Source organism: Lemur catta, chromosome 19, assembly GCF_020740605.2.
Source record: "Lemur catta isolate mLemCat1 chromosome 19, mLemCat1.pri, whole genome shotgun sequence".
NCBI classification, from domain to species: Eukaryota; Metazoa; Chordata; class Mammalia; order Primates; family Lemuridae; genus Lemur; species Lemur catta.
In genome coordinates this window covers 9,632,585-9,660,246 of record NC_059146.1, presented here as the reverse complement: position 1 = coordinate 9,660,246, position 27,662 = coordinate 9,632,585, and the positions used below count along the sequence as shown (strand labels likewise).

The following is a 27,662-nucleotide window of genomic DNA, read 5'->3' as shown; positions in this document are numbered from 1 at the left end:
AATCCTCACACCTCAGCCTCTAGAGTAGCTAAGAGAAGAGTACAGGTATGCACCACTGGGCTCAGTCAATTTTTAAAATTTTTGTAGAGACAGGTTCTCGCTATGTTGCCCAGGCAAGTCTTGAATTCCTGCCCTAAAGAGATCCTCTTGCCTCAGCTTTCCAAAGTGCTGGGATTAGAGGTATGAGCCACCACTTATGGTCTACAATTCTTATTTAATAAAATTATCAGATAGATAAATATCTTACTATATACATATTTCTAAGGCAGCTGGTAAATTTTCAGAAATATCAGAAACTTCTAAATAAATATAAGACATTAAGGAACCAAGTGTCTGTCTCCGAAAATTTTAGAGAAAGGAAATTTGTGGCAAACCATAATCCTTTTATACAAAAGTACATGAGCAAGTTCTTATTTATATTAAAGTGATTTAAGTAGATGATATTTTAGAATGAGTTTGGCAGAGGATTTTGGAGTAGCTATCCTCAAAGAAATTCTAAAGAAATACAGGAAATTGAAGAGACAGCTGTGAAATTCTTCAATTTTTGAAACTTATGATAAAATCTACCATCTGACATTTCGCTTCAGCATTCATGCTTCAAATATAAAAATAAAAAAAAAACATGTCAATGTAAGTCCCCTAAAACTGTCTTCAAAAATAAGGTATACCTCATTGCATGTTTTTATAAAATGCTTTTGCATTACAGAACAGGAATCTCCATATTTCACAAATATCTTATGCCACACAGGCATAACTGTCCCGCTTCCAAGATAATACACATTTTATATCCTTAAAATATCATTAGTGAACAATAAATGGTCAGTAGGTGTTTTGTATTTAAATAGGAGGGCCTTCAGAGATTAAAAAAATGTACAAAACATAACTAAATAAGATTTCAATAAAACCTATACTCTAAGGCTTTTTCATAACAAGAAAGATTAGTTTATAAAACTTCACTAGATAAACTTTCTCTAATCAATCACGCTATAAATAAATGGAAATTGAATTTTTTCCTGATTGCTTTCAATATTATTTTTAACTTTCAATGCATTTCTTGCTGGGCAGATTTCTCTGTATTATTGAAGTGTGCACACTTCCAGCCCATGGGTAATGTGTTGCCTCTTTAAATAAGCATGAACGAAGCAAGCCTAAAACTATCTCTTGGCACAGGAAACTTGCCGATCCCCAGATACTTTGCTTCTTATTAAACATCAAGGGAAGTTGGAACCTGGGATTTATTTATCATCCCAGGTGTTTTCTATCTCTGGGATGAGCTGAATATCTAATATGACAATGCAGGATTTCCTGAGTGATTTTCACTAAGAAACCTCATGAATAATTAACTAGTCAGATTAAAAGAAAAAATTTTTTTGAGATGCTGACTCTTCCTTTGGGTAGAAAAGTCAGAAAATATTCCATTTTAGATTGTTTGATTCTTCATCATTCCTGAAGAAAAAAAAGTATGTTGGCATCTACCATATCTGACAAAAAAAATTGCAAAGACACATTTCTCGAGGCTGTAAAAGATATACTCTGAGGAGCACTTCATGTAATCCTTGTATTTTCTTTCCAGTCTGCTCCCTCTGGATGAATATATTTCTAATTCTCAAAATGCTGACAGCACATGAAGCTTAGGTATAATTTTTCTATCAAATTCAAAACTTATTAATTTCTACACCATTATATATACACTTCTGATTCCTATTTGCTTGGACCTGAGGGGATGCAGGATTGGCGTAACATTCCGTCAACCTTGTTCTAAATATTTTATGTTCTTGCATTAATTAAGGAAATGGTGTTAGAATAGATATTGATGTACAGAACTATATAAAGTAAACGCTGCAGGATCATGCAGGCAATATCTAAATCTTTTAATAGTGCGGTGGATCTATGATCCTCTCAAATCAAAATGAGCCCATTTTTTTCATTCAATTTACGTGATTATTTTATGTTTTCACTGATAATATTTTGTCAGTGCATGCAAAACAAAGCTTAATATCTTTTCTTTTCATAAGAAAATTGCAGAAATATACATACTGTAAGGGACACATTCATACTGTACTTCAAGGTATTTATAGGTTCCTGGACACGGGTCTGGAAAAACATCAGGACCTGCCACCACTGCACACTGGGTTCTGTTATTGCATCTGAAGTCAAAAAAAAAAGGAAAAGAAATATTAAGTTTATGCAAAGTTAAATCATTTTCAACATCAACAGGATTTTATTTTAGCTCCTGATACACAGATTTAAGTAAGGTTTTGGTTGATTTAGGTTTTACACTTATTAAGGAAATACCTGTAGTATACTTTAAAAAAAACAGATATCAGAATCAATTCAGTTTATTCATATTAATTAATTTAATATTTAGTTAAATACAGCATGATGGTGACTTAGAAGTTAAATATTGCTGAAGCAGCACTAACTGGTTCACAGGATATTATCAAGGTGAAGACCAGTAGGAAGGATTATTTGATAGGAAGGACACACTCCCATTACAAAAAAAGTATTTAAGAAATCATAACCACAGAGTTTTATGAGACAGGTTATAAAATAAATTCACTGATTATGAATGGCATTCCTTTTACAGGCAGTGAAATGTGGTATTGAAAAGCTTTATCCAAGCCTTAAAAATCAGTAAAAAGTTAATATTTAAAAATCAAAAGGTATATTTTAATTAATTTTATATAAATTAATGTAATAATATTGATAACCAATTAAGTGAAACCATTTTAAGAATTCTAATTTTTTTTGTGATTAGCCACATAATGACAATAACCTCAGAGATTACTGATCGTAAATCCCATGTCCTATAATTTAAAGTAAAAACTTTAAATTTCTAAAAAGAATAATCAAATGCCACTATTAAAAGATAAATACAAACTTGGATGTCTTGTGGCAATTGGGGTAAACCGATCTGGGCTGATTTATTCATGGGGAAAAATACACATAATGTAATTAACGCTTACTCTGAAAAAGACACCCAAGTGCAGAGTGGTCTCATTAACGCTTACTCTGAAAAAGATACCCAAGTTCACAGTGGTCTCATTACTGTGAATTTTAAACGGAAAATTTCTAGATTTAAACATTTATCCTTAAATAGATTTTTCTGTAGAAAACTAATGGTTTATCCACCCATATTAACACTAAGTTTATAGGATGAGATACTCTCATTATCCTGGTGTTTTTAGGTTCTTGTGTATTTGTTTCAGAATATAATACCTCAGGGCTAGACTTTTCTGTTACTTTCTTAAAGAGATGTTTCATTTTCTGATGTGACCTCAGAATACTTGCTAGGATACTGGCAGCACAAGGAACATCTACAGCAGAGTTCATTTTGACTTAGAGTAAAAAAATATGTTGTGTTTACCCGAGGCTATCATTTGTCAGGTTTAATGAGGATTTTATTTAGTCCCTAAATTAAATTTGATTCATTAGTGAATGTCTTAAGCTGAAAAATACATTCTGTGTTATCAGTGAAAGATTAATACTTATCAGGCAATTCAGTGTCACAGTTAATCCTGAGGGTCAAGTTGTAAAGTTCTCCTGTGTAGATATAATGTCTGAGGCTGATGATCAGACAACTGTATGATAACATTAATGTAAATGTGGCTGTCCTCACACATATAAAGAGGTAGCTTGATATTTTAGTGCACTCTTATTTTGTAAAATTAGCAGTACTTCCCTATTACAAAGAAAACCCATTTGAAGAAGTGGTCCAAGTTAAATGATATTTTTCAGCAGTAAAAGCGATACAATTTTCACATCACATCCTGAAAAACAAACTCAAAAATCTATTCTGCATTTTTAATACAAAGGGAAGCTATATAAACTCATAAAGTTATTTCTGCATTTGTTATAAAAAATTCAAAATTCTACTTTGAAGGCATTCTAAGTAGAAATAATGAAAAATGAAAACATAAAGTATAAATATTCTCTGAATGTAATACTAATTCTGATCCCCAGTCATCAAATTCTATACACACACAAACACACACACACACACACACACACACACACACACACACACACACATTTATATATTTATCTTTCTCTCTTGGTCAACAGTCATTTTATTCCCTATTATCAACCTTTCTAATTACTATAGCTCTAATAACAAAATTCATTTAGAAGCTGTGTCTATTCTTGTAATTTTTAGATAAGACAGGCAATTATAATGCTTTCAATGTACGATATCAACAGAACAGTTTACAGTTTACAACTTATTTATGAGTAGGACGTAAGGTTAAAATTTACAATTATCAAAGTGTTTGTTGCACAGAAAGTTGTCTTGAATGAAAAAGGATTTCAAATGGTTATGTTTCTATAGTTTAAATTTAAAAACACAACCTGGACACTATACACTATCTATTAATATCTATCTAAAAGTACATAAACCAATTTACATATTATATGTTATTTAAGCTATAAAATACTAATTATGTGTTAGAAAATTTAAAAACTGACTATCTGTTGTAAATATTAGTCATCATTGTGAATTCCAAATATTTTAACGTTAACCAAAAATGAGTCATGAAAGCCTTCTAATGAGATAGTGTATGGATAGTGTACGTGAAGAGATATATAAAACAAAAAATGCTATGCTAATATTATAGTGATAATTTTTCTGTATAAAACATTATTAATTTATAACATTGACTTTTCAAAATAATATAGCATTTTATTATTATTTCTATATCAACTACTAAGATTCTTAAAAATCAAAAGGGGAAAGGTAGATTCAATCTCTGGAATATTATTTTTGTATAGGATACATTGTAATATTGATTGTTTAAAGACTAGCTATATTTTGAAAATCAGAGTTTAAAGGTCCTGTCTTCTTGGCTTTTGTAGAATGACTTCAGTTACTATGAATAAATGACATTAACTTTAAAATTTGATCAAATATTTTTAACATTTTACTCTACAAGAGTACTGTTATAGTTATTTGAAATTTTTCAAAAGTAAATTCATTCTAAAATACAATAGGTGAAAAAAGTGATATAAAATAATCTAGCGTTCTTATATACTTTGAACTCAGATGTTTCATTATTTTTAATAAATATAAATTAAAAAATGATTTTCAGTACCCTTCACAAATGATACCAAAGATATTCTTAAATCCATAATAAAGTATGAGAAAAAAACAACAATATGGTCAAATGCATCCTAATCCACTAACACAGAGAAAACATTATAATATTATAGAAGTAGAGACATTCTTTATAGCGCTAAAAATTTTCGTATTTTTTCATTAGAAACTTTATGGAAAAATAATCTCTCCATCAATATTAGACATTTTCAAATAAAATATAAGTAGATAACACCAACAAAGATAGAATTCTGAAAGAAACCTCTGTGAGTTTCAGTTTTCAAGTACATAATACAGGGCCAATTATTTCGTTACCTAAAAGTTGATATGCTTGTTACAAAAATGCATTAGAAAAAATAAAGTATCATACGTATGCACAAGATATACTTTTTATTTGTTGTTATCATTATTATTCTCATTATTAACACTAGTCATTTATTTCAGAATGGAATAATTTCTTTGATACAACATCATTTACTGCTAACTGGTTCATTCCAATATGGCTCATAGCTACGCAGGGCCAAAATTAGTTGTGCGTGACAAAGAAAAAGTCATCTCTGGGTAAAAAGTTCCTCTATTTGCCACAACATACTGCAGCATATAGTAAAAATGATATTGCTGGGTTTATGTGCATATCGACTATTCAAAAAATTTATTATTACATAGAAAGTAATCAGCCTCTTATTTGATAAATTAAATAAAATGGTGTTGCATTTACTAACATTATCCAGATAAAAATCAGCAGCCCATTATCTCATGTTTGATTACAACAGACTTATGGATGAAGCATATAAAAATGAGTCTTAAATACTGTATTTTTTGAAATTCTCATGTAATAGACATATACAGGTGGTATTGGTTGATTCCACAGCATTAATGATCTAACACGGTACTATTAATTTTAGTAAAGTATTCTTGTATTTATGTACTAGGAGGGTGATTCACAGGGGTTCTCCACTAATAAGACTTTTAATCACATATTCTTATAACATGCTAAATTCAGTGTGTACAAAGAAGCTATTCCTGGGAACGTTAAGGAACTTTCCAATGATGCTTCAGCCATGTATAAAAATCCTCTGAAAAGCATTGGTATTTTTAAAGACCAAACATAATGATGTTTAAAAAAAGGTGCCTTGTGAGTGTCTTTTTGTTACCAAAATTATGAATTTACATTAGCACTTATTAAACATTCATGCAAAAGTATTTATGATGAAGAAACATACATCTACTTAGTATATTCAAGAAGTTCACAGCATCTAACATATGACAAATCAGCATTTGATTCTCATAAGAATAAGGCATTGTTTCTCAGAGAAAAATATTTTCAAGGTATCTTGTAAAGAAAAAAAAGCCGCCATCACCCTACATTAATGTTTAAATTCTCAAAATGGTTTAGGTAATCAGGGTAACTGAGTTTTTAATTCCCAACATAAATTAAAGCACAGATATCAATACTATTTTGGTCAATGTTAATCAACTCTCTACTGTAACCATACTTTTGGTATTCATAAAAGAGTTTGTTGATGTTGTCCACTTACAAGATAAGCAGCAATTTAAGAAGAATCTCAAAAGTAATAAGACTCCTAATTTGGTACTTCTATTTTTGAGAAAATTGGTCCTAAATTATAAACTGAAAGTATTATGTGATCTTCCAGAGAACACTGTCAGTGTCTGTAAACAAAATTCTATGATTCGCATAATGATTCTCTAGCCCCAATTCTTTCTTTCTCTATATACTTTTTTTAAACAATGTAATGCCTTTTTAATTTTTTTTAAATTTTAATTATTATGGCTACATAATGGTTATACATATTTACAGGGTACGTGTGATGTTTTGATTCAGGCATACCAGGGAAACTGGGGTATTTCACGAACACTCCTTTACATTAGGGAAATGTAATTTCACACAAGCAAGTGAAAACCTGACCCAAGTGATGAGTACGTATCAAAACTGGGGTATCGTATTGGTTTTCTTGTTGCTTCTCTATCAAACTGACACAAACTTAGAGGCTTAAAAGAATGCAAATTTATTCTCTTATAGTTCTGCAGGTCAGAAGTCCAAACTGAATCTTGCTAAAACCAACATGTTGGCAGAGTTTGTTCCACACAGAGGCTCTGGGAGAATCTGTTTCATTTTGTCCAGACTCTAGAGGTTGTCCCCTCCTTTCTTGGCATGTGGCCCCACAACACAGCACCCTTCTTCCCTACTTCTGAGGTCACATCGTGTTTTTCCTCCTCTGACCTTTCTATGTCCCTCTGAAAAGGAACCTTGTGATTACATTTAGGGCCCACGTAGACAATCCAAACTAATCTGCCCATTTGAAGAGCCATAACTTCATCACATATGAAAAGTCCCTTTAACCATATGAGGTAACATTCACAGGTTATGAAGATCAGGACACCAGCATCATGGGGTCCATTACTCAGCCTATCACAAGTACTAAAGGAAAAGGCATATTGAAAACAGCGTATCCCGGGATGGTCACCTTTAAGTCTAACATAGTAAGATGCATGTCATTGCAGTAGAGCACAGCTATGGGCTTCATTGTCCTCATAATAGAAACTCGTATTTATTAAAAGGACATGTAGACTTCCATTTACATATGTTATCTTCCAATACAAATAAATGTTTTCAGTTTAATTTGGCTAAAAGATATTACATGATTGTTTGTTTTGCTTTGAGCACAATGGAATTCTCAGTACACAAAGCTTATTGCTGTAGATGTGGGAAACTGGGGTAGATGTAGCTGACCAATAAAGATAAGCTTGTAAAGCATTTTACAGAAATTGGACTGTATTTTCAATTTAAACTTATATAAACCCTCATAAAATGTGAAATACCAAACATTGAGAAATTATTAACAAAACCCCATTGATTCACATTAAATTACATTTATGGGCCAGGCACAGTGGCTCACACCTATAATCCAAGCACTCTGGGAGGCTGAGGCAGGAGGATCACTTGAGGCCAGGAGTTCAAGACCAGCCTGGGAAACATAGCAAGATCCTGTCTCTACCAAAAAAAATTAAAATTAGCTGGGCCTGGTGGCGTGAGAGTGTAGTCCCAGCTAGTTGGGAGGCTGAGGCAGGAGGATTGCTTGAGCCCAGGAGTTTGAGGTTGCAGTGAACTATGATGATGCCACTGCACTCTAACATGGGCAACAAGAGTGAAACCCTGTCTCAAAAAATAAAATAAAATAAATAAATAAATAACTTTATGTTTCATTGTTGTTATACCTTTCTCAAAACAAATGAAAAATGACTATTTCATGTTGATGGACTGAAATAATTTTATATTGACAACATATAACTGAAATACAAATTCTCTACTGCACTAAAGAGATATTATTTGCCTATGCTATAAAATTTTTCAGTGGCAATTTAAAAAATAGAAACCTCTTCAGATTTTATAACTAAATGTATATTTATACATTTTTGAATCTTAAAGGCTTATTGCTGAAAATTTCTAAAATTGACTTAATAATACTCTGAAAATAGAAAAATATGTTTGAAATGTGGTGATCTTGCAAGCAAGTCTAATTTCCAAATATTCTAGACATCTCTGAGCAATACTTGATAGAACAAATTATCATAAAAATCAGTCAACACCCAGCGAATATTCATAGAGCCCATGCCAAAAATAAAATGACTGGCTATGTCAAACACACGAGTACAATTCAAAGGAAGCATCCAACATAAATGGGAATGTGCTTTTAAAATTAACAATCTACACACACTGCTGGTAAAAGTATTTCAGTCCTATGTTCTCTACCAGTGATTTCTAGGCTGTAATCGTTCAGTAACTGAATGCTATAACAGCAGCTAGATAGAAGTATTAAAAAGTTTTCATTTTAAAAATAACTAGAATTGCATCTCCATTAGTTTATTACCATCTACTTGTGGCGGCATTTCAGAGCTGAACATCCTTTACTTGCATGTACGGTTAACCAAATAAATCAAAATGTGTGCCTGAATTCATTATCTGAAAGTGTAACAAATAGAGGTATTGTTAATTTTTGCCTATATATAAAGGCATATTTTATGTGTTCCTTATATAGTATATATACTATTATATTCATATATATTTTATATGCATGTATTTTTCTTAAGTGAAGAAAAATCTTAACTAGCTCCACTTCATTGTGAGCTCGTGAGGATATTAATATCTGAATTTATTTTACAGGATTACTTATGTTATTCCACTCCTTTTATTTTTAATCAGAGACAGACAATTCATTAAACTTCATGAGAGTGCTGCAAGGCATTCTTTTCTTTTCTGAGTTACAAAAATGTCCTATCTGCATGACTGGGCTGAGACAAGGAATGTCATACTGAATCATTTAGTTGAGCCTTTTTTTCTTGTCAATATGGAATATTTGCAAATCAAATGACTTATATATGAGAAAAACCGAAAAGAAAGAAAGAAACAAGAAAAAAAGAACATCAGAAGTAAACCTAGAGAAAGAGAATTGCAAAGAAAAGGGAATTTTACTAACACTGGATATTGAAGTCAGTTAATATGAAAGTCTTTAAAAGGAAAAACATAAAATGAGCTAGGAAAAATGCCTTGGGCTTCCTCACATTTGCTTTTAATAAAATGCTAAACAAAAGCAAATGGAGAACTGGGTACATGTGCACGTATGTGTGCTTGTGCACTTGGCCTTTATTAAAATTAAAAAGATTTCCAAGGCAGGAATACACAGCAGAGGGAAATAAAGTTTGGTATCTGACTCTGACCTCATATATATATTTTTGAAGACTGCAGTAGTAGGTTTCGTACATTACATAAAAAAATCATCTTAGTTGTCTTCATGCTTTATAAGTGTAATGTAACAGACATGGCACAGCATAAGAAGCCATGAAATGGGTCACAAACACCAGTGACTGAAGCCAGTAATTCTCATGGCCCCCTCCCTCCTCCTTACATGCTTCACCTCTCACTTCTGGCACTGGGGCTAGATAGGCTAACTCTGACATATTCAGTCCAGCTGTGACCTCAGAGAAAGAGAGAGAGAGAGAGACACACACACACATCTCAAACCTATACCCTGTCTGCTTTGGTTTACAGTATCACCAGGAAGCGATTAATATACCAGAAATGTCATGCCATTTCTATCAAAATGCTTTAGGCTGAAAAAAACAGTCAACACAAATTAAAGTGGCTTGAAAAATAAGAATTATGTCATTTCCCACGTTAAAAATTGGAAGGTAGGTTGGTTCCACGTTGGTTAATTCAGAGATTGAACAAAGAGTCATGCCCAGGGCTTGAATTGTATGAAATTCTCTTGGATTTTGTCTTATGGTCTTAAGATGGTTTACTGCATTTCCCGGTGTTACTTGGAGACGATAATACACAGTTTCATAAAAAAGTAAAGTTGTATCTTGCTTACCATTTTAAGAGTAAAGATCTTCTACACATAAGCCCCTCAGCAGACTACCCCTTAAAGAACACTGGCCAAAATGAGTCAATGCCAATGTCATGCTCACATACCTATGTCTCAGATAATCACACCAGGGGAACAGACAGCCATGTGACTGGTTTTGTCCAGTGAAGGTTCATCAATTTAGGGCCAGTGAGGCACCCAGTCTCCTTTTTTTTTTTTTTTTTTTAAAGGAAGCACGAAAATGTGGTTTATTGAGGAGAGAAAGACGGGATTATAGAGCAAGAGCAAGATATAGGTTTACAGAGTGTGATACGCCATGGATGACAACCGGACCCATTGCTGCAACAAAGGGAGAGCAAAAAAGGGCCAAGACTCCTCTTAAGGAGCTGGCCACTTACAGGGGAGTGAACAATTCAGAGTTTTGCAAGCAAGGAGGAGGGGGTTGGGGGTTTGTGGTAAGCAAACAACAGTGTCTGACATAACATCTCCTCAAGTTCTCTTCTGTAGTTAAAAGCACCTCGCGTTTAAGATAGTATACAGTTTGTAGCATAGCTACCAAAACAAAGCAAAACAAAATGAGAACATATAAAAGGTATTTTTCAGACTTAAAGAACAATTATTTTACTTTGAAAGTATGTGGTATGAAGCATTTTAGTGTATATTCTGATTAAATACATTGAAATGAATCCCCCCTATGTGAGGCTAGACAGCCATTAAAATGAAGTAACTCTTCCTTTATCAATCTGAAAAAAAAATCCATATAGAAATTTAAAATGAAAAAAAAAATTTAACAGTTGTGCAGTTGTATGCATGAATAAATGCAGACAACAGCATTAAAGGATTTATAGCAACAGTAATTGTCACTGAGATGTAGTATAATCATGATTTTTCAGTTTCTTAATATTTTTCTCCTTTTATAAAACAAAATAAAGAGTTATTATTTCATGTTAAGTCCATATTTAAAATTTAAAGAAGATGATATTCTTTCAGGAGTATCTGAATTAACTACTTCATATTCTGATAATCTTTAACACATTTAAAAATTGTACATAATAACCTCTATACAATGTAGCTTTCATAGAAGTTATTTTTCTGTAAAATTCCCCTAAAGTTTCTCATATATGTACTGTCCAACTCTCTGCCCCTAAAACATTACATGTATTTCCAGCATTGAGTCTCTTTATAGAGATAATGTTCAGGTGTCGGTCACCTAGGAAGTCTGGCACACTGGGAGTCCAGGTTGCCACATGTTCAGAAAGCCAGCATGCATCATTCACAACTCAATGAAGTCTGCCACAGTTGCTAGATAGGCCTTAAGATGATAACAGTGTTAGTTGATCTGTCTTAAAATGACTCTAATGACAACTTATGGCACCTTATAATAAGGGCACACATTGTCTTCAGGGAGTGTTTCACATTTGTCTTTTTCAAAGTAGTAGTCCTTCTTTCACATTGGAAATAAACATAGTGAAGTGAGACTGTTTTATTCAACCCAAGACAATGAATCACCTAGGACACAGCTTCATAACTAACACATGGTTGAGAAAACCACCATTTTAAGGTTTAGGTGAAAGAGAAAAAGGGAAAAAAAATTTGGTATTACACCTTGCTTTTTAAAGAGAATAAAGAACACTTCGGAAATAAATGCAAGGTATTTATTTTCTTATTTGCCATTTTCTGTAACAGGCATTTGGTGTTTCTTCCTGTATTGAAAACAGGTAAATAAATACTTAATGAATATTCTATAAAATTTAAAGTTATAGTGAAGAGACTTTTCATTAGTGAATTAAAAAAATAAATTCTTTTATGTGTTTTATTAGAGTTTGCTCTACAATTATGAAGTTACAAAAATGCAATAGAAATAAAGTATAAAACAGAATGCCTAATGCACTGTTCTAAAGAAATTTTATAGTGAAATACACACATCAACACTTTATGTCTTAACCTTGAGAGATAAGGTCATTACCCTATTCTTTTCTTTAAGAATTGTTTCTGGCTGGGTGCAGTGGCTCTTGTCTGCAATCCAAGTACTCTGGGAGGCCGAGGTGGGAGGATTGCTTGAGCTCAGGAGTTTGAGATCAGCCTGAGCAAGAGTGAGACCCCGTCTCTACTAAAAAAAATAGAAAAAAATCAGCTGGGTCTGATGGCACATGCCTGTAGTCCCAGCTACTTGGGAGGTTGAGGCAGGAGGCTTGAGCCCAGGAGTTTGAGGTTGCAGTGACATATGATGACACCATGGCACTCTAGTTTGGGCAACAGAGCAAGACTGTATCTCAAAAAAAATAAAAATACATAAGTAAATAAAAAATAATTGTTTCCTTTAGAGAGATAAATTTTCATAAATATTTCTGATAACAAAGTATTTTCATGAACACCTACTATGTAGTAAATATTATTCACATATATTAAGTCACTTAGGAGAATGCTCTAAGGCAGTGATTCTCAATCTTTGCACAATTATTGTCTCTTTTTATTAAAAAGTCTAATTCCACTATAGAATAATAGTTACAGTTTTATTATTTTTTGATTAAAAAAGTCAATAATGGAAAGGATCATTTTATCTTTACTATTTTTAAATGGATCTATACTATATTATTCACAACAGATTATATACATACTTTTAAACTATGCAAAATGTGCAAAGGTTAGGCTACTGACAATGCTTAGAATGTGAAATAATTTTAAGAGACTTAAACAGTTCACAGCCAAGATGTTGGATATCATTAGTGATGTAGAAAATGACCTAGAAACCTATATTTGAACCCATATTATTCTGAGAAACAGGAAAAGATATGCAACCTCTCAAGGCCTTAATTTTTGCTTATTTGTAATTATTTTGAGGCTTAAAAGCAATAACATAAAGCATAACATATAACCCAAAAGGGTGTAGAAAATAAATGATATGTTACTGAATCAAAGATATATGATAATGCTTAAAATAGTAAGACATGAATTATTTTAAAAGGTATAAAAAATGAATAGGTTTTCTTAAAAAAAAAAGAGGAGGGTCTCTTTTAAGTCTTTAATTTGGAATCTCAAGTAACGTGAAACCACTTCACAGGCAACCAAATAAAGTGTTCTACATTCAAACCTCACATTTGCACTTCTGATCAATTGGATTTGAAGTAGAATGTTACTCAGCAGAAAGAAGTCACTTAACACTATAAAATTCACATTTTTTCCTACACATTGGATCACTATCTACTAAAATTATTAATGTATGCTAACCCTTATTTCACTATGTCATTAGATTTTATTCATGAACAGCTTAATTTAAATACTCTTGATTAAAAGAGCCAAAATAGGAACCCCTTTAGTTAGGGAGAATTGTGCTGCACTCAAAACCGTCTCCATCTTCAAACATAAACAATATTTGTGGCTTTATAGAAGACCTCCCTGCAGATAGACAATGATTAAGAAACATCTGTTCATTTTTAGTAGTTGAAAAAAATGGAATGCACGTGGGTGTAGTCAGAGAAAGTATGATTAAAATTATATATATGCCTTACTTTAATAAAAAGATTCTGAACCAAAAGATTATTTTCAAAGTAATAGCTGTGCAAGCAAACCACTTCATCCTTCTGAGTTTTACTATACTCATGTGTAAAACAATGGGGACTGCAGCAGGGCTTCACCTCCCTACATCAAAGGTAATATGATGTGGGGAACAGCGGAGGAAATGTAAATATTTTATAATTACAAGGTATCACAACTTCAAAAGAGGTCTCACTGGGCTACATATACACAGAGAAAGACATATAAAACAACTTGACACATTTATCAGAAAAAACATTGTAATGAAGCCTGAAATTTTACATTCCAGCAACTGTAACATCACATTTGGCATTTGGTAAGGTATTCGACAAATGCATTCAACAGCACTCCCTGAATCTGTTTCTCCTCCCTTCTTCCCAGTATCCACTCAGGCCCATATCCTGCATGTGCTCCTCCAAATCCCTTCTTAACCAGCTCACTACGCCTTTTATCATAACCTCCGCTTGATTTTCATGATTCTCCATTTTCTCCATAGTAAAAACCAAACTCCTTAGCATGACACATCAATCTCTTCATAAGCAGTCTCTACTTTCTGATTACCTTGAGTATCTGGTAGTTCTCGAATGGGACATGCAAAATATACATATCTGAAAGTGAATATGTAAGCTATCACTTCTTTCATTTATACTTTATAGATATGCATGAAGAAGTTAAGTAATTTCCCCAAAGCTGTACAAACAATGAGGACCCTGGGAAAAGGACTAAATTCTCTTTGCTCCTGATTCAATGTGTCCCTACGCCCTTTTTCTGTAGTAAAGGGAAAATACAAAGCAGATTATTGGGTATTACGCGACATTATCAATCCTGGTAATCTTTTGTATTATAAGATCTGTTTTTTAAATAGCAAAGATTTATTCGTTTAATCAACATGTATTAAAAGCATATTATGTGTTAAGTGCGAACAAGAGTTGTACGTATGCACAGATGATATGAAAGTACATGTAAGGGTCGCTATTAGGGGTTGACCTGTGTTCCCCAGAAAGGTATTTTTAAGTGCTAACCCCTAGGACCTCAGAATGTGACCATACTTGGAAATAAACTTGTTGCAGATGTAATTAGTTAAGATGAGGTCATACTGGAATAAAGTAGGTCCTTAATTCAATATGACAGGTGTCCTTAAAGAGGGAAATTTGGACACAGATACAAAGACCCACAGGGAGAACGCCATGTGATTAACACAGGCAAAGATCGGAATGACGCAGCTGCTGAGGATTGATAGCACCACCACAATCTAGGAAGAAGCACAGAAGGATTCTCCCCTACAGTCTTCTAAAACAGCATGGCCTTGCTGACACCTTGGCACCTCTAGCTTCCAGAATTGTGACAAAGTAAGTTTTAAGCTGCCAGTTTGTGGTACTTTGTTCCATCAGCTCTAGGAGACTAATACAGATGCCCAACCTCGACACAGTAAGGAATATCAGGGCAGGTTTCCCGGAGGAGGTGACATCAGAATTAATTATGAAGGGACAAGGGACAGTCAACTTGATGAAATTAATGACAGCAGAGGAGTCATTTCAGGAAGATAAAAAGAGAAAGAGAATTGAAATAGCATGGTAATATGGTGATCTGGAAGTCATTTGGTGCTTTTGGAGTAAAAGGCATAGGCTGACAAGAGAAAAGACTGAGAGATGGCAGAGGCTTACAGATAGACATTTGTATAGCATATTAATAAATAATAGTGGCTAACATATGTTGATCACGTCCACTGTGTTCAACACTACACAATGCATTTTCTATAGATAATCTGGGTAATCTTCACAATGACTAGTAGGACCATATATATATATATAGAAGTGAAAAAACAAAGGCTTTGAGAAATGATTTATGTAAAGATTATCCATCTAGTAATCAAACGAGCCTGGATTGATTTAGTTGATTAAGTAGAATAGAATCATGGAATATTTTATAAGCAAGGAATAACACAGTGTCATTGCTTTCTTTCCAGGTGAATCTGTCAGTATAGTAGAAAATGAATCTATAGAGTATAGGCCTGAAGGCATAGGGATCTCATATCAGAGATGGAAAAAAGAAGTAAAGAAATAATTAAGGTAGAAAATTAGGAAGTCTTGATAATTACTTGAAATGTCAGGAGTTAAAAGCAGGGACTCAAACTTTGGAATGTGAGTAGATGGTGGCACAACCCACTAAGAGAATGCAGAAGGTGGTGTAAATTATGGTGGACCTACATTAGGACAGTGACAAATAAAGTACTGGTTTTGTGTTGATGTGTACACAACAGGATCTCTGAACGGATGCTACTTAAACCTCCAGTGACCTTGAGCAAGGACTCATCTCTCCGATACTGTGCTGTAATGTGCCTTGGTGGCAGAGAGCCTCTGTGCTAAGAAGACTGCTCTCTCTTCCTCTCCAATGCTTACTGCTGTCTCCAAAGAGATTTAGACATAAACCTCAATCGCAGATGTCAAGAGAAATAACTTGGGTATCCATCCTTGGGTAGTCAGAAATATGTCTGAAATACTTAGCCCTTTCCAATGCAATATATACACGTTTATAATAACTAGAATTTGTTACTGTTTGTTCTTTTTCCAAAGAAAGAGTCATTTTCAAAACTAGTCAGAAGGCCTTGAATTTCTCAGAACTACCAACATAAGAAATGGTTTAGGTAATTGTGCAGCAGGTTAACTACAGTATTAAAAAGATAACCTTGTTTGCTGGCTATTGGTGTTAAGTGGGAATTTTTACATCCCTTTTTTAAAAAATTGAAATCTCCAGACAGAACAATGGCTATATGAACAAAATTCCCATAATCTGATATTGATTTGAGTTACCATTGGTTGGCAATATATCTTTGACTACATGTAACTCTGAATAAACATTTATTTAACTAAAGCATATATGTATGTCTGTAGATTGTAGCTCTTCAGGGATATGAAGTTTGAGTGTGCCGCAGAGATGACAGTCCCTGGAGGCAGGAAAGAAGGTGAATGTTTCCTTCTGCAGCACTCCCTGTAGTCTAATTACAGACAGATACCTTCTTCACCTTGAGGGAAAGCCACTCTTGCAGCTTCTCAGCTGGAAGTAAGTTACATTAAAATGATAGCAAAAAAAAAAGGAGAACTCTACAAGAAAAATACCAGAATGGATAAAAGCAGAGGATGAAAAACACATATGTTTTTTATTGTCTACTATATTTCAAGCATTTCAATTGACTGGATAAATAAACACAAGTTACCAATAAAAAGTATCAAAACAATAGACATTTGGCAAGTTTATACAAACTGAAGAATGTATGTGCCACTTTTACAAGGGAAAAAGAATTCTGGGAGACTGTCACTGATAGCATGCCAACTTAGAAATGCACAAGTTTAGCAAAGAGAAAAAAGCAGCGGGTAAAAATTAAGCAGCTGAAATGACCAAATGGGCATCTGAAATGTCTAAATGGCCACACATCAAGTAATAAAACATAGTATACACCCTCATAGAGTCATTCCACAGAGAAGACAGAGATATGGATAAATAACTCAAAAAGACTGATGATAATGTACCACAACCATAAGCTCATATGCTGGGAGAGCACAATGAATAAGGATTTGCTCACAAAATCCCACATAATGGGACTCTTGGTCCTAAAAAGGCAATTAAGGCTAAATATGTAAACAGAGACCTCTCTGTGGGCCACCATTAAACTTTTTACTTAACACCATCAAGGGCAAATGTAGTCACCAGTGAATCTTGCCAGAGGCAGAAGGATCTGCTATGTAACTTATAAGATGGTGCCTGTTACAAACCTGGCCTTTGTATTGAATCACTGTTTCTTGCTTTGTTTCTACTCAATATGAAGACATATTTGATTATCACCTCTTGCCATATTCTGTTTGTTGAACAGCTTTGGCTGGTGGGAGCATCATGCTCTAATCTGATCTTTTGGTCACAGCAGTTTAAATGATTCTAAGTAGTCAGGTTGCTGAAAGTAAAAAGAGGTGTTAACTATTCTGATCACTTTTTGCTTAGGGCAATAAGGATATTATGCTCTTAACTGCTCCCCAAGTTCCAGCTGTCAGAAGCAATTTATTCAGACAATTCCAGTCTCCTGTAATGAGTGTGAGTACTAGTTAGTTTCTGTCAAATATAGGCAGTCTCAATTATTTTTCCATGTAACTTGTAACATGAAAGACTAAGTAGAAATCTAGATACTAAAATTATTAGAAGAGATGGACAACATTAGAACTTAATATAGGCTAAATGACTGAGGCTTAAAAATTATAGTTATTAACACATACTTCTGGATGAGAAAAATGTGTATTCTCCTTAATTTAACCCACTATTGAGATTACAATTTTAAAGTCCTTTTTAATGAGATTTTATGATCTCTCTCCTATTTCAGTTTATAGTTGCTTCAGTAAAGTCTTCAGCAGAAACTATATTTTATTAATTGAATTAAATAAACTCCTTTAATGATTCGATATTATTTTAGATGATAAACCTATTTTCCAGATGATTTTTAATTTATATCCACCCTTCCCTGTAAGTGTAACTGTTGAAATATTCTTTCTAAGATCTTGTAAGTATGCAGTATATGTTCTGATAACCAATTTCAGAACACAACAGCAATGTACAACTCTATTTCAGAAGATAGTGTTTCTAATTCTTTTTCAAATTTTGTAGATGATTACCCTATTTTTTAATAGATTGCATTATTCACACGCTACATCAAACATCATTCCAAAGCCATGACTTACACCTACAAACGTTATAAAGACCAAAGGCCTCAGCAACCTAAGATCTTTTAATAATCATTGCAACACACCTAATATCCTTGGGGTGGCAAGACAAAGGAGTGGGCAGAAAAACATGGTTTTTAAAAAATGGGTTTTCTAATTTAGAGTACAAAGACACTTTGAATTGACATTTCTTCCACTTCTAAACCTACTGTACTCACATGGGAAATAATGTCTATTGTCATTGGTCTCGTGGCTGCTTTCAGTAACAAAGTTTTGTTTATGGACACAGGAGTACAATATGACTCGCTTATGATACGTACTCAATTCCATAGGCCACCAAGCCTTAGGCCACCTAATGCTAAAAATGAACTACTACACAGAAATGAGACAGAAGAGCAAGCAACTTGAGTGAACAGGAAAGTGGGAGGAATTAAATTTATATAAAATTGAGTTTTTAGCAGAAGAAATTTACTATAGTGGGTCAGAGTCAAAATACTATCATTTAAAATCTGCTTTGGCCATTGTTCAGCTCATCAATTCTGGATAAACGTATGAGAAACATTATCCTCTCTACAGAATAGGAATAATCACACTGAGCCATCCCTGTTTAACTTAGAGTAATTTTGAAGCCTAAATAAAGCCTAATGTGTGTAGAATACTTTGTAAACTGGAACTCAGAATATAAACATTAACACTAAATATTTGTAGTATTAGTAGTAGATCAGAACATAGTGTACAGTGTTCACTAAACACAGATATACTGTACTCTAATTTTAAGAAAAGACTGCATGCCACAATAAGTAAATGTTTCTTTTTTATTCCAATTTTTAACTTTTTCCAAGTTACATGCATAAAGTGATATTCTGTGTACTTTGCTCAATTTTGACAAATGCCTAGATTCATCTAAGCCACACCACTATGAAGTAGAGGATATTCCCTTACCCCATTGCCCTCATATACCCTTCCACTGAACCTCCCTCAACTGGCCCAAAAAACACAACTCATCTGATTTCAATTACAAAGGAATTATAGAGTATTTACTTTGTGGTTTCTGGCTTTTTTCATTCAACATTATGTTTCTGAGAGTCATTCATTTTGTTGCATGCCACAGTAGTTTGTTCCTTTTTATTGGTGAGCAATCATCTGTTGTAGGAATAGGCCACAGTTTGTTTATCCATTCTCCTATGGGTAAACATACAGGCTATTTCTTATTTTTGGTTATTATCAATAAAGCTACCATACCATTCTTGTACTAGTATTTTTATGGATATGTATTTTCATTTCTCAAAGATAAATACTTAACACTGAAATTACTGGGTCATAAAGTTGACATATATTAATTTTTATGAGAAAATGAGTTATTATCCAGTGCGACAATTTGTACCTTTTAATTGGGATGTTTATGTTCCATGCAACTATTACAATGTTTGAGTAACAGTATACTATCCAGGTGTTTTGAGTTCATCTCATCCAACCTACATTTTGTCTGTCTGTTCCTTCTTTCTGCCTTGTTTGGGAATAGATAAATCTAGTATTTTTAGTATTCCATTTTATCTTCCCTATTGACTTTTTATTTATGCCCATTAATTTCCCAGAGCTGTTATAACGAAGCACCACACAACAGGTGGTTGAAACAACAGCAATTTATTCTCTCTCCCAGCTTCTAGTGATATACTAGTGATCTTTAGTGTCTTTGGCTTCTGCTGCATCACCTTGATCTCTATTTGCATCTTCACACGGTGTTCTACTTGTGTGTTTGTACATGTCTGTGTCCACATTTTCCCGTTTTATAAGGACACCAGTCATATTGGATTAGCAGCCCACTCTACTTCAGTATGACCTTATCTCAACTAATTACATCTTTAGTGATTCTATTTCCTAAGAAGATCATGTTCTGAGGTACTAGGGGCATTAACATATGAGTTGGGGAGGGGGCACATTTCAACCTATAACAATGTCTTTCTGTGCTGACCTTACTTTCGGCTCAGAATATTGTTATATGCATTAACATATCCCAGTCTACTTCCAAAAAGTATTCCATTAGTTCAGAACAAACCTAAGAACCTTACAATAGTATACTTTTAATTATCACCGTCATTCTTTATGTTATTACCATATGTTATTCCTACATATGCTATAACACATTATATTGTTATCATTTTTCCTTTAATCTGACAAATTATAGCAAAATTGATAATATATGTGTATTTATCATATAAAAATATTTATGCATATATATTCTTATATATTGCCTTTATATATTACTACATATATATTCTTATATACATATATGAACATGAATATTCACATTTGTACAAATAAGAGTTCCTTTATATTTATTTATATGATTCTTTGAAGCGTTCCTCACCTCAGAGATAACCAGGTAAGGATCATTTCCCTTCAGCCTAAAAAACATTTTTTAGCATTTCTGTAACACAAGGCCCTTGGAAAAAAATTCAGTTTTAAATTTTAGAAAATGTCTCCATTTCATCTTCTTTTTAAAAAATATTATTGTGGGGAGTGGGGAGAAAGGACTCCTTCTTCCTCTCTTGGCAAAAGATCATATTTTCTTGTTTTGGGTAGTATAATTTTTTTATTGAATGTGAGCATTGTGTATTTAAAAAAAACAGTAAGGACTGAGGTAAATAATATATACAAACAGAAAAGGGCACATGTTCAGAGGGGCTGTTAGTGCAGCCAGATGAGTCAACCTCGTGTGTAGCTGAGGGAAGTGTTAGGAGCTGAATTGTGCCCTCTCTACCTTAGATTCATATGCGGAAGTCCTAATTCCCAGTACCTCAGAACTTGACATATTTAAAGATAGGGTCTTTTAAAAGGTAATTGAAGAAAAATGAGGTCATTAAGGTAGGCCCTAATCAAAGATGACTGGCATCCTTTTAAGAAGAACACAGAAACACAGAGGGAAAACCATGTGAAGACACGAGAAGACGGTCATCTAACAAGCAAGGAAAAAGGCCTCAGAAGAAACCAACGCTGCCAACAGCTTGATCTTAGACTTCTAGCTTCCAAAATCATGAGATAACAAAATTCAGTTTAAGCTACCTGATCTTCAGCTCTTTGTTATGGCAGCCCCAGCAAACTAATGACAATGAGTCTGGGCTTTGTTGTTGTTTTAATTAAATTTAGTTCACCACAGGCTCAAATTTTGAGGTCACAATCAGAACCTTCTCTGTAGCAGGACTTGCAGCCTCAGTGCCTAGAGGTTTTTTTCCTTGGTTCTCATTCTCTGTCCTCAGAAGTCTCAGAGGCATATCTCGCCTCTCCCTTTCCTGTCCCAATGGTATGGGGCCACTTCTCGGTACTCCTGCAAGGCTCAGAGCACTTGTGGGATTTCTCTCAGTTTTCATCTCTGCCATCAATGCACTAAGCATCTGTGACTTAGGGAACATCTCTCTTAACTCTCCTTCCTAATGGAAAACAGACACTGGGACATTCAGTGGGGAGTATCTGTGGTCTCTCCACGGTCCCCAGGCTTCAGCAGGCTGCAAGGAAGTCTGAGCTCTCGTCACTCCCCTCGCCGCATCCCCCAGCCTAAAGTCCAGCCTTGTCCATGTGCGCCCAGACAGGAGGGGCTCTCTCGGCTTTCCTGCCCCTTCTCCCAGGCAGACTGCCTTCGCCCTGTGCAGAGTAAGGCCCAGAGTGTGGACGCAATTCTCTCAATTCCCACTGTTCACACTCGGACGGCAGCAGACTCAGCATTCTCAGCTCTCTTGCCCTCGCCCTGATCCTTCTCCTGAGCTCTCAGTGAAGATGAATGGAACAGAGACGTAGAGCACATAAATATTCCCTTGTATGTGGGGCTCCTAGGGATTCTAAATGAACAATTTTCGTTTCAAAAATGAGAGCAGTTATGGATCCTGTATATACTAGGAGGGGTCACGTTTGAATTTTAATTCATTCAATTACTTACTCTTTGAGCTTTACTCTTGGATGAGCTAAAATAATTGATTTTGTAGGTTATAAGGCTGACTTTTATCATTAGGTTGGGAAGGACGTTCTTTTTCTACAACTTTCTACATCCTAAAAAGGAACAGCAGCCCGTCACATTTCTTTTTAGTTACCCTTTCTCGTTTCCCCAACTGCTTCCCTTCCTTTTCATTTCTCTTTTTTCTTCATGGCTGTGCGTTTTGATGTCCTAGTGGCCTCTATCTATCTAATAGTTTGAGGTTTATCATTCCATCTTTTTTCATAGCTCACTATTATCAAGTATTTCCTAAGTGCATATAGCACATTAAGAACATTACCCGTATTATGCCATTTAACTTTCAGAAAAACCCTACAAGGAAAATGCTTTAATGATGAGCCCTTTGCATATAAGAAAAATGAGTCTTACACAACTTGGGCAAGGTCACAGAGCTTGCAGTGGGTGAATTTAAACCTGGTTAGTTTGACTCTTTAAGGAGCTCTTGACTGGTATACTGTTTTTACACTAACACTTGTTTCTTTTCTGTGCCTTTAGAAGATGTGAAATCATATGCTTACAGAGTGCTATAACTCCTCTGTCCACTTTATTTTTACATTACAAAAGGGATACACAAAAAATAAAATAAACTTCAGATTGCACATAAAATAGATGTCAAGCCTAAGTCTGTGTGCTAAAACAATACTCACACTTCAAAACCAAAACCTGTGATACAGGTCCGGTTTTATCAAGTTACACCTTCAGGAAGAAGGAAGTAAGAAAAATTGGCATTGGACTTAACAGGCCTGACACCAAACTGCACATTTAAAAGCTGAACAAAGACTCTTCCTAAGCTTCCAGGCAGGAGAAGAAAAAATGAAAGTGGAAAGAGCAACACAGAGGGCAATTCCTTCATTGATTTTTAAACAACATATGCTTTGATGATGACTATTGCTTCCTTTCATTAACTTAAAAGAAGAAGCTAATACTCATGGAGATTTAAAGACTCAATGAGATATTCTCATTCTGAATGTGACTTTCACTATACACACACACACACACACACAAACATCTTATTTAACATAGAACTTATAGTCTTAAAATTTTTAATATGCAAAAATAAATGATTTTTAGGTAGGAATCTAAAACTGAAAAGCTCATGTTCTGGTATTCATCATTTTAAGTAAAATAAAAAATTTTGATATAGGTAAATAAAATTGAAGGAAGCAATGATAAAAAATAGTAACAGTTTGATTTGTCCTCTTATCAATTATTATCTTTGGGTGAGCACACTGCAAGAAGCTGTCTCAATACGCCTTCCTAGTTCTCTTATGGGCACTGATACAGGTACATAAGAGTTAGTTTTTAATTAAAACACAACTGGTTAGATTGTTCTGTGTGAAAATAAATCGAGCTTTTTGTTTTGAGACAGGGTCTCACCCTGTCATCCAGGCTAGAGTGTAGTGGTGTCATCAGGGCTCACAGTAACCTCGACTCCCAGGCTCAGGTGATCCTCCTGCCTCAGCCTCCTGAGTAGCTGGGACTATAGTCACGAGCCACCAGGCCTGGCTAATTTTTCTATTTTTTTTTTTTTTTTGTTTGTTTGTTTTGAAGAAACGGGGTCTCGCTAGTTACACAGGCTGGTCTTGAACTCCTGGTCTCAAGTGATCCTCCTACCACGGCCTCCCAAGCTTATTTTAGGTAACTATGTCACATTTTAGTAAAAAATTTCTGATTTTAATTAAACTGACTTTCTTCCTCTAGTCAACAAAGGCTTAGTAACTACTTTCTGTATGCCCGTGACATGGTGCTATTTTATAATAATTATTTCAATAACAATGTATTGGACAGAGACATTCAGCACAATAGTAAGCAAAGAGAAAACAGGAATCTTTTCTAATAGTCTACTGGTGTATTTCCCAATCACTGATCAACAGAAGACCAGTCTCATGAGATACTGACAGGTATTCCATGATAAAAGGCTTGTTTGGTCAGATGCTTCAAGGAAATGCTGGGTTAATCAACATTAAGTTTATCTATCGTAAAATTTTTCAAAGCACCAATGTGCACTGTGAATCTCCAAGGGGTGATAGAGTATGCAGCTTTCTCAAATTTATTTGACCTTAGAAACCTTTTATTATTTTTTTCCAGAACACCCACTCATATCTCACTGGATATGACTATTCCATAAAACACAATTTAGAAAGTGCTGATCTAGGTAAAGCCAGGATTACAGAGGTATCACTGGAAATTTTGAGAAAGGTGCAAATTCATTAAGCATGGTGAAGGAACGACAACAAAAGAAAACCTTGGAGAGTATAATAGAAGATCATGAGAGAAGGAACAAAGCTAATTAACACAGTTAGCCTGGGACACGGGATAATAATGGAGCTACCAACATAATTGAGATATTGCTAGGGCTTGCCTGTAATCCATTACTTCATTCATTTAATCATGTAGTAAGTATTTATTTAGCATTCAGAATTATTTAGGTTAGCAAGCGGGCTTAGTGAAGAAAAAATTATGGTCACAATTTCAACTATAATAATGAATGAACTACAATATTCTCTAAAAGACAAGGTAAGCAGACATCTTTCAAGGTATCTGTCCGTCTCTTCTTTGAAAACAACCATCTGTCTCCCTGTCCATAAAACAGCTCCGTATGCACTTTGCATACATTCATAGATCTACTTTTGACAAAGATTGACAACCTAACCCAAATTTTCTTTCCTGGGTATTTGGCTAGCCAGTTGTGGCTGATTTCTTAAGCTGAGACGTAAACATGATTTCTCTGAGACTTTTTTGATCATTTGCACACCTTAGCAGTAATGAGAAAAACAGAGTGAAAACAAGAGAGTTATAAAGCGGGTGAGGAAAAAAAGAAGGACAGAGTGCGAGGAAGAGGAGAAAACCTGTAGCTTTCTGAGTCTCTGGTGTTTTTACAGTTCTTTGTCCCAGGACAACATGAACTCTGCTGACAATACAATGTTTTTGCAAAAATTTTTCTTTCTCAATCAAGCTATTTTTTACTGAGTTCTTATTACTTGCAAAAAAAAGACTTTATGATTAAAACCAAAATGAAATGAATAAATTACATATGTGAAATTTGGATAGTGTCAATAGTGAAAAAATTACTTCACCTTTTAAGAAACATTGTATTAGTTAGAAAGTTAGTATGGCTATATTACACGTGTATAAACACTTTAAGAATTTAATGCCCAATTCAGTTCAGAAAACTGGGCAATATACTGCTGCAATCTATACAAGTACACCAAAATCCAAGTAAAATATAATAATCTTGAAGTATTGATTTCATAGGGGTAGTTTTTCACATTTAAACAAGGTGAGTATGCAAAATACATAGATGAAGAGATCTGTTATACTGCTCTCACTCTTGGGTCTTAAAAATGGTAGTACTCAGAGGCATTTGCCCAAAGATTGGCAGGTATTCTTTCAACAACTTAGCATAGTGCTTGATGGAAAGGTTAGAATGTTTAGACAGAATTGATTAGAATTAGTCTTTACAGAATATCATGCCAACACATGGATACAATTAGGACACATGTTCAATGAAATGACTTTGATTCCAGCAGTAGGCAGTATGATTTTTGGATGAATCCAAATTACTTGGACTTCTTTAAAAACAGAGAAAAAACATAGCACAACTTGAGATACTAATAATTCACGGCCCTGAATAAACAAGATGAAAGATTTTGTTGTTCAACTAAAAATACATGTTCACAAAGTAATAATGGGAGCATAAATAATCTCATTACATCACCATGAAGATAAACATTTCCCCTACTAATTTATAACAGTGTCAGCATCAATCATGTGTGTATGTTCAAGTTGTGGTTTCAGAAAATGAAAATAAATCTTTTCTATCTCCATAGTACTTTTTAGCCAAAGAGGTTCCCAAAGAGTCTCCATGTGTATAAGTTAAATTTCACTAATTCTCACTTTGCTCATCTGCAAAGCATATCATTCTCACCAAAGTCTCACTTGAATTCTCAGCATGGATTTGTCAGCCTAGTGCTTCAGCAAGATCTCACATTCCAGAGATGTGGAGGCTCTCATGCAAGCAAAGTTGTATTTGCTTTGTAGAAAATAGGTGCTATGTAAACACAAAGTACCACTGTCCTTCTGTGGCAGCACTTAGTCTCTGGGGCTTTTATATACTCTTACTGCTAAGATTCTTAAACAGGACTGTCCCTAAGTGATATTTTGAAGTAGAAAAAGTTGAGTTTTGGCAAAGCAGTTCCCAATATATTTATAGCCATCTCTTTGAGAAATGAACACTGCCCTCAAAACTCAAAAAAGAATAAAAAAAAAGAAAGGAAGAAAGAACAATCTTTTCAGCAAGAGAAAAGGACCAACCACCTTTCATGCTAGGGCACCATACCAAAACTTTCTAAGTAGGGAGGTTAATATGTCAAACTGTGATTTAGACTTGTACCCTTAACTTATAATTAAATTAAACTCATCATTTGTAACACGAATAATGTTAAATGAAATTGCTTAATGAACTCAGTCATGGGTAAACCACATTATAAATACTCATTATTCTCCAAGAGCTTCTTTCTTTTACAGGGAATACTTTATTAAAGAATCTGAAACATGTATTATTTTCATCCTACTAATCATTAAGTCCTTGCACCAATCAGAAGTAGGTAGAACCAGGAAGGCTGATCAGACTGGCAGTGTAGGGTAGGTGTTAAGAGCAGAGAGTCTCGGAGATTAGGCTGCTTGGATTTGTCTCCAGCCTTCATCACTTAGTAGCTGTGTGATTTTTGGCTAAGTTATTCAGTGTCTCTGTGCCAGTCTTCTTGTACTGTAAATGAGACATTAATAGTACTTCTATTCAAGGGTTGTTACAGAATTAGGTAAATTAATAGCAAACTTTGCACATAGCCATGTTATGTAAGTATTGGTTGCTATTATTATTGTTATTATCGTTATACTGGCACCACTTCCTGCCTTGCTATCAAACTAACTCCGGAGAGCTACCCTGTAATATGCACCAATTTGTC

General features: G+C 34.3%; 1 protein-coding gene across 3 annotated transcripts in view; it reads right to left on the bottom strand.

Annotated features, from left to right (window-relative positions):
• The window catches only part of ADGRL3 (adhesion G protein-coupled receptor L3), a 352,909-nt gene that overhangs the window by 293,304 nt on the left and 31,943 nt on the right, over window positions 1–27,662 (bottom strand). For all 3 annotated transcript variants that reach the window (XM_045531770.1, XM_045531771.1, XM_045531773.1), the window contains exon 2: window positions 2,038–2,147. In XM_045531770.1, the coding sequence (XP_045387726.1) occupies window positions 2,038–2,147 (110 nt within the window). The remainder of the gene's footprint in view (window positions 1–2,037; window positions 2,148–27,662) is intronic.